Genomic DNA, 12,828 nt, shown 5'->3' with positions numbered 1-12,828 from the left:
GGCTTTTTACACAAAAGTTTTATCACCAAATTGCCAGTGTTGAAACCATGCTTAATTTTGTCACTGTAATTTGCCTCCAGAAGGTGTCCCACAATGCCCATCCTGACCGATCTGGTCAGCAGTTTCAACTCCATTGCCCTGCTGCCAAGTAAGCAACTGTCTGCCCATCCCACTTTAAAGCCCTGGGAATTTTTAAAATTTCACTTCCTGTTTGCTCAGTGTGGAGAGCTCACATTGCATCTTCCCAGGTGTCCAAGGTGGCTCCAAGCAGCAAATGCTCTCCTGCTTGGAGCAATGTGGAGCTGCTCGATCTGCTCAGTATCTGGGCAGAGGAGGCAGAGAAGTCCCTGCTGCGCTCCAGCTGTAAGAATTATGCCAGATTGCGCGCAGCTTGCGTGAAAAGGGTTATGATTGGGACATGCAGAGCAAATATCAAGGAGCTGAGGCACGCGTACCAGAAGGTAAAGGAGGCAAACCGTTGCTCCAGTGCTGCGCTCCAGACCTGCCATTTTTATAAGGTGTTGGACACTATCCTCAGTGGCACCTCCACCTCCACCCCCAAGAGCCCAGTGGATACTTCGGCGGGTCTGGAGCCAGCAAAAGGTGGACATAACCCAGAGGAGGATGTCATGGATGAAGAGTTGGAGACAGAAGACAATGTGGAGCCCGTGGAAGGGTCACTTAGTGCTGTGTCCGGTCAGGAGCTATTCTCCACTTCGGAGGTGTCTAGCCAGTCTCAGCCGTCGTTCTCCAGTGAGCAAGAAGCAGGAGAGGGGACCCCTGATAAATGGTTTTGCTTTGGGTAGTGCAGAGATGGGTTGAGGGCAGAGAAATGTGCAAGGCTGGCTCAGTTCCTATGAGCTGGACATCAACCAGTGCATCTAGGCAGCACAGCAGAACAGGGTGTTGATGCACACCAAGATTTCATCAGAATCCTCAAGAGAGAACTCTAGGAAACTTTCCTGGAGGTACTTGGCAATCCTCTGCTGAAGGTTCCTTGGCAGAGCTGATTTGTTCCTTCCCCCATTGAGGGACATTTTCCTGCACCATTCTGCAATCACTTGAGGAGGGACCAAAGCGGCACACAGGCGAGCGGCATAGGGGACAGGATGGAAGCCACAAGCAAATAGTAGATGCACCCTTGCTTCCCTGGTTACCCTCAGCAGTGAGATGTCTGCTACAATGACGCCCACCTGTGGAAAAGGGTGGGACACCTTAGAATATTGTCCCCCGTCAAGTGCCCCGAGACCCTATAATAGTGCTTTTCTTCCATACCCTGGAGTAAACTCACCGTGCTTGGGATGTTTGCTGGCACGTGTGTCTAGGGTCAGCGAGAACGTCATTGGTATATTAGCAGCGGTATATTTTACTGAACTGTTTCAGTGCTGTATGTATACTTAACAATCATGCTTCTGTGTATTGTTCCTTGTGCTTCTCCAGATCTGTCCTTGAAAGACACCCCACACACACTGGCTGAGCATCTCAGACGGATAAGAAAGTATCCAAGATGGAGCAAGGAAGATATGTTCAGGGAGGCGGTGCAGCTCTCAGAAGCAGAGAAGAGAACGCAGGCAGTGTTGGGAAAGCGATAGGCAGGAAAGAAAAGAAAATGAGATGTACAATAGGGATGCAACAGAGAGGATGATAAAAGTTTTGGAGCAGCAAACCGACATGCTGCAGTCCCTCATGCTGCAGACTGAGCACATGTGTGCCCGCCCTCCCCTTCAGCACATTCAGAACTCTTTCCCATGCCCTCCCCAAACACCACACGCACATTCCTTTCAGATTTCTGTGAGTTCTCACTTTCCCATGCACTCCACCCCCACAGACACCTTCACAAATGATAGCTGGACTTATGCTCAGCTCTGAAATTCAGCCCTACCCTGGTACCTCATTCCCATCCCTTCCCTCCAAGAATGTGTGTTTGTCTGTATGTGTGTGCTGTTGGGCTTTTTGTTTTTGTTTTAAAAGAAAAGTTCTTTGACAGATAAGCACTCTTTATTTGTTTCCATGCCAGTTATGTTAGCAAAAGGCATCAACAAATAAACAAGCTCTATAATCTTTTGTTTACATTGAATCCTTGGCCTGAACAATCACAAGTGCTTCCTAGCCTAGTAAAACTTGACTTCATTAAGCACTGCAGTCCCAAGCATAGTAACAAACATTACTCGTTCTCATTTTCAAAGCGTTGCTGCAAAGCCTCCCTGATTCAAATTGCCCCATGTTGTGCCCCTCTAATAGCCCTGGTATCTGAGTGCTTAAAATCAGCAGCCAGGCAGTCTGCCTCAGCAGTCCACCGCTAAGCAAACTTTTTGCCCTTACCTTCACAAATATTATGCAACATGCTATGACCATGGAAATATTTTCCTCACTGAGGTCTAACCGGCCATAAAGGCATCACCAGTGCACCTTTAATCTGCCAAACGCACATTCCACAGTCATCCTGCATGTATTCAGTCTATTGTTGAACCTCTCCTTACTGCTATTTAGGTTTCCCGTGTATGGTTTCATGAGCCTGGCATTAAGGGATACACTGGGTCTCCCAGGATCACTATGGACATTTCAACATCCCCTATGGTGATCTTCTGGGCTGGAAAGAAAGCCCCTGCTTGCAGCTTTCTGTGAAGGCCGGTGTCCTGAAGATATGTCCATCATACACCTTTCTGGACCACTCCACGCTGATGTCAGTGAAACGGCCACGATGATTCACAAGCACCTGCAACACCATGGAGAAGTATTCCTTCCTATTGATGTACTCCATCACAAGGTGGTCCGGTGCCATAATTGGAATATGTATGCCATCTATCACCCCTCCACAGTTAGGGAAACCCATTTCTGCAAAGCCCTCCACTATTTAATGCACATTGCCAAGAGTCAGGGTCTTTTGCAGCAGAATGCGATTAACGGCCCTGCACATTTGCATTAATGCAGCCCCAATGGTTGACTTCCCCACTCCAAGCTGATTTGTGACTGACCAGTAGAAGTCTGGAGTCGCCAGCTTCCACACTGTGGTCGCCACACACTTCTCCACCATCAGGGCAACTCTCATTTGGGTGTCCCTGCACTGCAGAGCTGGGGCAAGCTCAGCACACAGTTCCAGGAAGGTGGCTTTCCTCATCCGAAAGTTCTGCAACCACTGCTCGTCATCCCAGACCCGCATAATGATGCAATCCCACCACTCAGTGCTAGTTTCCCAAGCCCAAAAGTGACTTTCCACCGTGTTCAACTGTTCTGTGAATGCCCAAAGCAATCTAATGTTGGCCATATCCATGTCGGACAGCACGTTGGGCAACTGTGATTCCCGTTGATTTTGGAGCTTCAACATGAACTCCACTGCCATTCACGATGTGCTAGTGATAGCTGGCAGAGCAGTCAAGAGCATCGGATCCATGGGACATTGAAAAATGCCATGAACTGAAGACAGAAACATATGGAATGCTGGGACGGAAAGCAACGCATTGTGGGAGGTTGAGTTCAGATCCATGATGCACTGCGATCCCCTCCACCTTCCCGTAACACCTACTGGCAGAAAGTGGAGAGCTGAACTGTGGGATAGCTACTCACAATGAATTGCTCTCACTGTCGATGCCCGAGGTGTGGATATGCTATGCGGACAGCATATAACAGTGTGAACACACAACATTGATTTTCTTTAAATGCTTTTTGATCATTGACCAAACTCTCCATTAAATAGTTCTGCCACTGTAGACATAGCCTTTCACTGATGGGAGAAACTCTGTCACTGGCATAGGTAATGTTTTCACTAAGCATTACAGTGGCGCAGCTGCATCGCTGTATGTGTAGACAAGCCTGTGGTTAGCGATCCCGACTTCTCACTTTGCAAAGCTTGGTACATTTATTCTATGGCTCTACGACTCTCATATCTAGTCTCTCTGGTGCTGCTTCTCTCCTCATAACCTGGGACAGATCTGCCCAACAACATCTACAGCACTTGGTACCTGAATCATTTTAGAGTGCAGTTCTGTGCACTGAGAAAAAATGGCAAAGCAGGGTGTGACAAAGTTCCTCCTCTTCCTTGGTGGGTCCTGTGCTTATTGGCGGATTTTCTCGCCTCAGAGGTTCACAGCAGCCCTCAGTAGGGCCACTTTCGTGGCTCAAACCTGCCGTTCACTCAGTTAGCCTCATCACTGGCCAGCATGGGGAAAAGAAGAACAATCCCCACAGTCTCTGCTGATCCACCTAGTGGATCGGGGCACAGGCCAGAGACCTTACCTTCTGGTGGAACCCACAGTCCAGTTCAACTCCTCCGGTATCAAGTAAGGAGTTGGGGGGATGGAGGGATGTGGGGAACCCGGGCCCGCCCTCTACTCCGGGTTCCAGCCCAGGGCCCTGTGGATTGCAGCTGTCTACCATGGCTCCTGTAACAGCTGCGTGACAGCTACAATTCCCTGGGCTACTTCCCCATGGCCTCCTCCCAACACCTTCTTTATTCTCACCACAGGACCTTCCTCCTGATGTGTGATAATGCTTGTACTTCTCAGTCTTCCAGTAGTACACCTTCTCACTCTCAGCTTCTTGCGCCTCTTGCCCCCAGCTCCTTGCACGCGCACCACAAACTGAAGTGAGCTCCTTTTTAAACCCAGGTGCCCTGATTAGCCTGCCTTAATTGATTCTAGCAGCTTCTTGATTGGCTGCAGGTGTTCTAATCAGCCTGTCTGCCTTAATTGTTTCCAGAAAGTTCCTGATTGTTCTGGAACCTTCCCTGTTACCTTACCCAGGGAAAAGGGACCTACTTAACCTGGGGCTAATATATCTTCCTTCTGTCACTCTCCTGTAGCCATCTGGCCTGACTCTGTCACAAGGGGTAGTCAATGATTGTTTCAACAGGGGCATTTAAAAGGTAGGGCAGAGCAAGTGAAAAAGTGGTCACTTGTGTTTGACATGTGTCTTGTGTGTTTTTATCTTCCTCTCTCATTTCATTGGGTGGGACTGGGGAGGGAAGGTCTGATGGGGTGCCCACTCCGAACAAGGCCCAAAGGGGTAAATTACGCCCATTAGCCTACGGGTCACATGTGGAGGAGAGCCAGGGAGTGCTAAGGCCTAGTTTGCTGATGAAGTCCAGCTGTGGGAGGAGCTGGCCAGGTTTATAAAGCCAGGAAGCTGGCAACAGAAGATGGCTCCAGGGAAGTTGTCTGCAGTCACTCCCTGGGAAAAGAGAGAGGTATTGGGGCATTAGAGAGTAGCCTACAGTTTGAGCTGGTATACCCAGAGAAGTGAGGGAACCAGAAGCTGTAGGAAGGAATCCAGGGAACAAGCAACAAGGGCTGAAGGAAAGCAGACCACTGTTGCAGATAAAGGGTCCCTGGACTGGAACCTGGAGTAATGGGCTGGCCCAGGTTCCCCTGCCAGCCACTGGGGAAGTGACACCATCAGAACAGTGCTGGCGAAAACTGCCTGAGACTGTTTGTGTGGAAGGACTTTGGGAAACCCCCAGAAGGGGAAACCACATTGTAACCCAGCCAGATGTCTGAGTCACGAAGAGGAGGCTGCAGTTCCTGGAGTGAGAGGGGCTGCAGTGTGAGACAGGATGGATGAAGACATCGCCAGAGGATGGTGCAACGCCTGGCAGAGCTAATCCCCAGGATGGCCAGGAGGAGGCGCCACCTGCATTGAGTGAACCCCATCACAGAGGGGCAGGTTTCTCTCTTGCCCAACAGCCTGTGAATGGGTGTAGCTCAAACATGAGTGAGTCCCTTAGAAACCTGAACAATCCCTCTTGCCTCATTCTGCATTTCCTTGTGATGAAGGGCAAGGATCTACATTTTGGGACTGTCGAGTGCATTCTCAGATACCTCGCACCCTAATTCCATTGGTTATTACTACCTACAGGTACAAAAGTGTGTATGTGTCTGCTCTCACACTGGAGACAACAGGACAACCCCCAACCATAACCAGGAACTAACACTCTCAAATCTGTTTTCAGTTTCCTCTTTCCCAAAACATCTGGCACCTCTTTGACATAAGCAATCCCATTGTCCCACTTGCCTTTGGAAGGCAGGTTCTAAACTCTCCATATATGGTGAGCCCCCATGGTTAGTGTCTGTGCTAGTGATGGTGTTGTCTCTGGAAAATGACATGGACCTGAGAAAGAAGAGAAGCATGACTTGTGGGAAAGGGATTCAGGAGTTTGCTTTGTGGGACTAAGTAACTAGCATTCAGAAAACACTTTCATGCTGGAAAAACACATGAGAAGCCTGGAGCCAAAATGGGCTCTAAATCCCAGTTTGTCAAACAGACTCAACAGTCCACATTTCTATGGAAAATAAAAATTCAAGTCAAGATTTCTGCCCATAAATGGAGTCACAGCCATAGAGTCACAGAATTTAAGGCCAGAAGGGACCACTAGATCATCTGGTCTGATCTCCTGTATGTCACAGGCCACCAGCACCACCCAGCATCCACACACTAAACCCAACAATCAAAATTAAACCAAAGTATAACAGCCCACATAAGAGTAAACTATTGTGTGCCATAGGCAGAGAGTAGGAGACACCAAGATGCACCAGAGCCCGATGCCTTTGTAATGGCAGGAAAATGATTATGTGAGATATAGCCAAATAGTCCTGGCATGTGACCCGGACCCACACACTGCAGAGGAAGGTGAAAACTCCCCAACATCACTGCCAATCTGCCTTGAGGGAAATTTCTTCCCAACCCCATGTATGGTGATCTGTTAGACCATGGCATGTGAGCAAAACCAGCTAGTCAAGCACCTGAGAGAGAATTATCAGTGCCACCTCAGAGCATTGGCCCACTCCATCCAGTGTCCCATCTCCAGCTGTGGCCTACTCTGAAGGAAATCAAAAAATACCCAGAATACATTGGGGTAAAAAAATCCCTTCCTGACCCCTGCAGGTAACCATCTGAAGCCTGAAGCCTGAAATTTTAGGAACACTGGACATGAACCATAAGGGATCCCACCATCACAGGCAATCCCATCATACAACCTCACTCACAAATTTGTCCAGCTCTCTCTTAAAAACTAAGTGCTTACATTGGTAAATATATTCTTAGGTTGTGTATAAGCTTTGGGGCAAATTCCACCCCCAGTTATGCCCAATCAGTGCCACTGAAGCCAATGGAGTTGCAGGGGTGTAACTGAGGCTGAAATGTGGCCTTTCACATAACTGGTAGCTGGAAGATGAGGAAAGGGAATCAATCCCTAACTCAGGGTGGCCAAAGTGTAACTAGCAAGGCTACAAACTTCTAAAATGAGAGTCCTGTGGCTCCCATGATCTTTAATTTGGATGCATGGCCCAGAGACTACAAGTCCCAGCATTCCTTGCATATTGGGCCATGTCTCCATAAGCAGATCCCACCTCCATATTTAAGTTGCAGGCCTCTGCATCCAGGTCCATTTTATGCACAGTGGGTGTGACCCTGGGGCTTCTGGCAAGAAGTCAGTGCAGCCCTTGGCTGGGCAATGTTTGGGTACCTCAGGCCTCATTAATGTGAGTGACGGATGATTTCGCCCCTACTCTCATAGAAAATGTACTGTTATCAATGTCAGGCAATGGAGTGAGTATTCCACAGACAGCATCAGCCAGGGAAAGGATTTAATTATCCTCATGTGTGGAGAAACTTCAGTGTAAAACAGGGCATGAATTCCCTGTCTCCTTACTGTGCCGTGTTCTCGTCAGGCTCAGTGTGCTTTCTAGTGGTAGGAGGCTCAGATTGGGTAGTAGATATGTTCTCATTCTCAGCATCCTCAGTATTGCCCTTCAAGGGAGAAAGCCTAGGGGAGAAAATAGAGGTTTTCTTAAGAACATGTGAAAAATTAATATATTGGACTTGTGGAAATCTATTCCAAAGATGGGAACCATCGGGCTGAAAGCTGGAAAAATATTATGGTGGGCTTCAGCTTTTCAAAGTTGCCTCAGAGATTTGAATGTACAATTCCAACTGAAATGAGTGGGCATGAGGTGTTTAAATCCCCTAGCTGGCTTTGAAAATCTTAGCTAAAGGCCTGTTGTCTGTGAGAGTCACAGAGGGAAAATATTAGCCATTGGAGCATTTACTTCTGCCAGACGTAGGTTCCTTCCTGCTAGCATTGCTCTGATTCCCTCCACTGACACAAGCCCCACAGAAAAACACACATATTGAACACAGAATCTAGGCAGTGTCCTTGAAGGCCTGGATAACACTGAGTTACATCTCTGGGCCAAACTTCTGCTACTCACTAATATTCACTGCATCATACTGATGTAAATGGGTAGAGCTGGGTGAAATTTTTGGGTGAAAAATGCGTATTTCGTGTCATGAGTGTTCTGAGCCTGATGAGTCATCAGAGATAATTCCCTGTGAGTCCTAAGGGCCCAGCCAATCCATAAGCAAGGGTCTGACCAGGTGACCCCGAGGCAGGTACATAGGTTCCTAATGGAAGCAGCCACCCAGGCGCTGCCTTCTAATTTTCCCGGAGAATGCTCAACCCCCATCCCGCCTCTTCCCACCCCCACTCCACGCCCACCCCACCTCTTCTCTCCCAAGTGCAGTCTGTCCCCACTCCTCCTCCTCCTTCCCAGCACCTCCTACACGCAGCGTGTAGAAGGCAGTGAAAGGGATGGGGAGGAGTTGATTGGCAGGGGCCGCCGGCAGGCAGGAGTAGGGAGGAGGGGAGCTGGCTGCCGGTGGGTGCTGAGCACCTGTTAATTTTTCACCATGGGTGCTCCAGCCCTGGAGCGCCCACAGAGTCAGCACCTATGGCAGCCACTTCAACCTGCCCAGTGTTAATACTTTTTTGGGATACTTCCAGCTGCCTGGTAGTTCTGAGAGACTGCTCCTCCCCTGTCCCTGCTCCAACCACAGCAAGTTGCCTGGCTGTCCTGACATTTGGTGACACTGAACTGTTGTGCTAATTTCACCAAACTGTTTGTTTTGGGGGGGAAATTCCAAAAAAATTGAAAGATTCTGTTTTTACATCTTGGAAAGGAAATGTTTTGACTTTTTAGTTTGAAAACATTCCTTCCCCCCTGTGACATTCTATGCCTTGGGAGAACCGTACTGTAACCCCCATATTCTTCATTTTCATATAATCGTGATCTCACATATAAAGCATGACTTGTAAGGTATCAGGGGAAAGGTTTGAATCTGCTGAAAGTCATTTCTCTATCCATATATGTGTATCATTAATTCATATGAAGTTATGAGAACTGTGTTGTATGGTGGTCACTAAAACCTGCTGTAAACTGGGAAGTCAGCCAGATATTAGCTCCCCAGAGGCTAAGGAAAGTATTAGCTCCCAAGAAAAGTAATCAACACCCGGGCAGGGTATCAAATAGCCCATCAACAGCCATTGTCCAGCAAGGGAGCTACAGTGCAATGACTCACCTGCATGAGGCCTCACCAGGGGAATTGCTCAACCTTGCTTGGAGAGACTCAGCAATGCCACACAGACATGCCTGGACTTGTGTTCTACAAGCACATGGACTGAGAGTATAAAACAGGCAGAGTGGACACATACTGGGCCCTTCTCCTGCCCCACCTATGCTGCAAGCAACCAAGACACTGAGAAGAAGACAAGACTCCAAGACAGGAGATTGGCCTAGGTTTAAGGAACAAACCTGTATATTAAGGACTACAATATCCAGTGGGGTGAAGTGAGCTGTAGCTCACAAAAGCTTATGCTCACATGAATTTGTTAGTCTGTAAGGTGCCACAAGTACTCCTTTTCTTTTCACTTAATTGAGTTGTTGCTCAGTCTAATTAGGTTGAGAGTTCAGACTGCGTGCTTATATTAATTTTATTCTGGTAACCACTCTGACTTGTTATGCTTTGACTTATAATCACTTAAAATCTATCTTTATAGTTAATAAATCTGTTTGCTTATTCTACCTGAAGCAGTGTGTTTGATTTGAAGTGTGTCAGAGACTCTCCTTGGGATAACAAGCCTGGGACACTGCAAGACTGGTATAACTGGACACTGCAAGACGGAGGTTCCTAGGGTTGTGTCTGGGACTGGAGATATTGGCTAGTGTGCATGAACAGTCCAGGAGTGGGGGTTCTCACTGCAGTGCAAGGTAAGGCTGGCTCCCAGAGTCAAGGATTGGAGTGACCTAGCAGACCACTGGTCCGGATAACACCAGAGGGGAACGTCACACCTCCCCACCCCAACTTTTCTAAATTGCCAGCAAATGGACAAATCCTTTATTTACCCAGCTCTGTTGATGGAGTGATGTGGTTTGTTACTCGGAGCAGAAACTGGCCTTTTGACTTTTCATTGGACAATGTCTGAACTTTCATCATCCAAATTGCTCTCCTGTGACATCAGAGTTGGGATTGCCTGGTGTTATGGCTCATGGTTTAGGCTAAAGCAAAGGGGTTAGAGAGACATGCATTTCTGTGGTTTTGAGTGGGATAGGAATAAAATAAGATGGAGGAATTATTCAGCTGAGTAACTAACTTTGGTGTATGCATTGTTGTTGTAGCTACATTGGTCCCAGGATATAGAGAGACAAGGTGGGTGAGTTAATAAAAGATATTACCTCACCCACCTTGTCTAGCTAACTTTATGTTAGTCCCACTGATTGATTACCCTCTGTGACACAGAGCCAGAAAGGGTTACACAACTAGCAGGCTAATTGACCCAGATTCAACCTTTAGAGACATTTTACTAGATAATGTTTGTGGTTTTGTGTGTTTACATACATATTGTTAGAGGTTAACAATATAACCAAACAGTTCCTGTCTATTGCTGTATTCTGTTAATTCAGAGATCAAAAGGAGATATTAACATTTAAATGAACTGTGAATGTAGTGATATCACTGTCTTGATTTCTCTTTTAAGTATATAGCAAACCACTTGCAAATGGTGGGAGATAAGCAATTGCCTTATGTTAATCCATGTAGCTAATTACCGGAGATGTTTAGGAAATAGGTTACTTCAAAAACACTATTGTTCGCCCAAGGACCTCATGCAGTCAAGACGCTGCCCAGAAAATGTATAAAAGCCTTTTGGGACCTGATCCTTTCATCTCAAATCTGCTTATGCTTCATCAGGGGAAGTTTGAGTCACAAGATTGAGATCTCCGCTTCCATTCCGGGTTACCCTGATATTGAACATTGGACTGAACCTATGGACTAATTCTAAAAGAACTCTTTGCAACTCTAAAGCTCACCATCTCTACTATGAAACTAACCTTAGAACTTTATTCATGTCTGTATGTATAATGATCTTTTAACCAATACTCTCTCTTTTCTTTTTATTAATAAATTTTAGTTTAGTTAATAAAATTTGGCTATAAGCATGTTTTGGGGTTAGATTTAAAATATTAATTGACCTGGAGGTAATGTGTCCATCCTTTGGGATTGGTAGAACTTTTATATGATGAACAAGATTTTCAATCCTCATCATATTTGACTTCGCTGTCTGGGTGAGAGCCCAAAGTCTGAGTTGCTTCAAGATAACTGTGTTATCGGCTTCTGGGTAACCAATATGTTATTATAAAAGCTGTTTTGTTGCTAGCTTCATGTATCTAAGCATTAGAATAACCACTGGTTTGGGGGCTTGTCTGCCCCATTCTTTATAGTTTGCTCTAAGTGAGTAATTTTGGCGTTGCCCCCCCCGGGACCCTGGTCACACCAGTTTGTAGTAGTTTGTGGTTCTATTACTCTCATGTCTTATCTCTCTGGAGGCGCTTCTCTCTCCACACTCTGTGGCAGAGCTAACAAAGAAGGAGAAAACCCATTAACACAATATCTGAACCACCTGACGGCTAAGCTAAATGCACAAAGAAAGAGAAGTCAGTCAAGGTCTTGTGTCAATGGGGATCAATTTCAAAATTGTGCTCCAGGATGCCAAGCAACTGACATGGGGACTGATCCTGAAAAGAGCAGAACACCTCCCAAAAGGGACATGCATCTTCAGTTCCCATGAATTTTCAGTGGAAGTGCAGAGTAATGACTATTTCACAAGATGGGATCAGCACCTTGTAGGCACACGGCTCTAATCCTATTTTAGACACACATCTAGACACATAGCGCTCTAAGTCTGTGACCTTAGATTAAGGCTGAACTTTACAAGGATTCTAGTTGGATTTCTGTAGGTTTCCTGGAAATTAACATTATGCTTCTGCATCATGTCCAGCCCCAACTCACAGGACACGAGGGCTATGAATATGGTCCACAGAATCTCTAGTGTCCACTTATGGTATTTATTGTGAATTTTGCAGAATGATGATAATTCTGTACATAAAAACAGCCATACTGGGTCAGACCAAAGGTCCATCGAGCCCAGTAGCCTGTCTTCTGACAGTAGCCAATGCCAAGTGCCCTAGAGGGAATGAACAGAACAGGTAATCATCAAGTGATCCATCCCCTGTCCCCCATTCCCTGCTTCTGGCAAACAGAGGTTAGGGACACCATCCCTGCCCATCCTGGCTAATAGCCATTGATGGACCTATTCTCCATGAATGTATCTAGTTCTTTTTTGAACCCTGTTATAGTCTTGGTCTTCACAACATCTTCTGGCAAGGAGTTCCACAAGTTGACTGTGTGTTGTGTGAAGAAATACTTCCTTTTGTTTGTTTTAAACCTGCTGCCTATTAATTTCATTTGGTGACCCCATGTTCTTGTGTTATGCGAAGGAGTAAATAACACTTCCTTATTTACTTTCTCTATACCACTCATGATTTTATAGACTTCTATCATATCCCCCTTAGTCGTCTATTTTCCGAGCTGAAAAATCCCAGACTTTTTAATCTCTCCTCAGATGGAAGCTGTCCCATACTTCTAATCATATTTGTAGCCCTTTTCTGAACCTTTTCAAATTCCTATATTTTTTTTTTTGAGCTGGGTTGACCACATCTGCAC

At 46.5% G+C, this 12,828-nt stretch overlaps 1 protein-coding gene and 1 long non-coding RNA gene across 12 annotated transcripts in view; one reads left to right on the top strand and one right to left on the bottom strand.

Moving 5' to 3' along the window:
* Positions 1-1,972, top strand: part of LOC311526818 — a 37,897-nt gene extending 35,925 nt beyond the window's left edge. For both annotated transcript variants that reach the window (XR_014713165.1, XR_014713166.1), the window contains exon 3: positions 1,441-1,972. This is a non-coding gene — a long non-coding RNA (uncharacterized lncRNA). The remainder of the gene's footprint in view (positions 1-1,440) is intronic.
* Positions 1-12,828, bottom strand: part of ZNF185 (zinc finger protein 185 with LIM domain) — a 125,113-nt gene that overhangs the window by 27,501 nt on the left and 84,784 nt on the right. For 8 of the 10 annotated variants that reach the window (XM_084640245.1, XM_084640250.1, XM_084640249.1 and 5 more), the window contains one exon: positions 7,643-7,756. The exons of the other annotated variants lie outside the window; for them this stretch is intronic. In XM_084640245.1, coding sequence (XP_084496371.1) covers positions 7,643-7,756 — 114 coding nt within the window. The remainder of the gene's footprint in view (positions 1-7,642; positions 7,757-12,828) is intronic. 10 annotated transcript variants of the gene reach the window in all.

Source organism: Lepidochelys olivacea (assembly GCF_965140295.1).
Source record: "Lepidochelys olivacea isolate rLepOli2 genome assembly, chromosome: 9".
Classification (NCBI taxonomy): Eukaryota; Metazoa; Chordata; order Testudines; family Cheloniidae; genus Lepidochelys; species Lepidochelys olivacea.
Note: the sequence above shows the minus strand (reverse complement) of the source record. Positions and strands in the feature narration are given on the sequence as shown.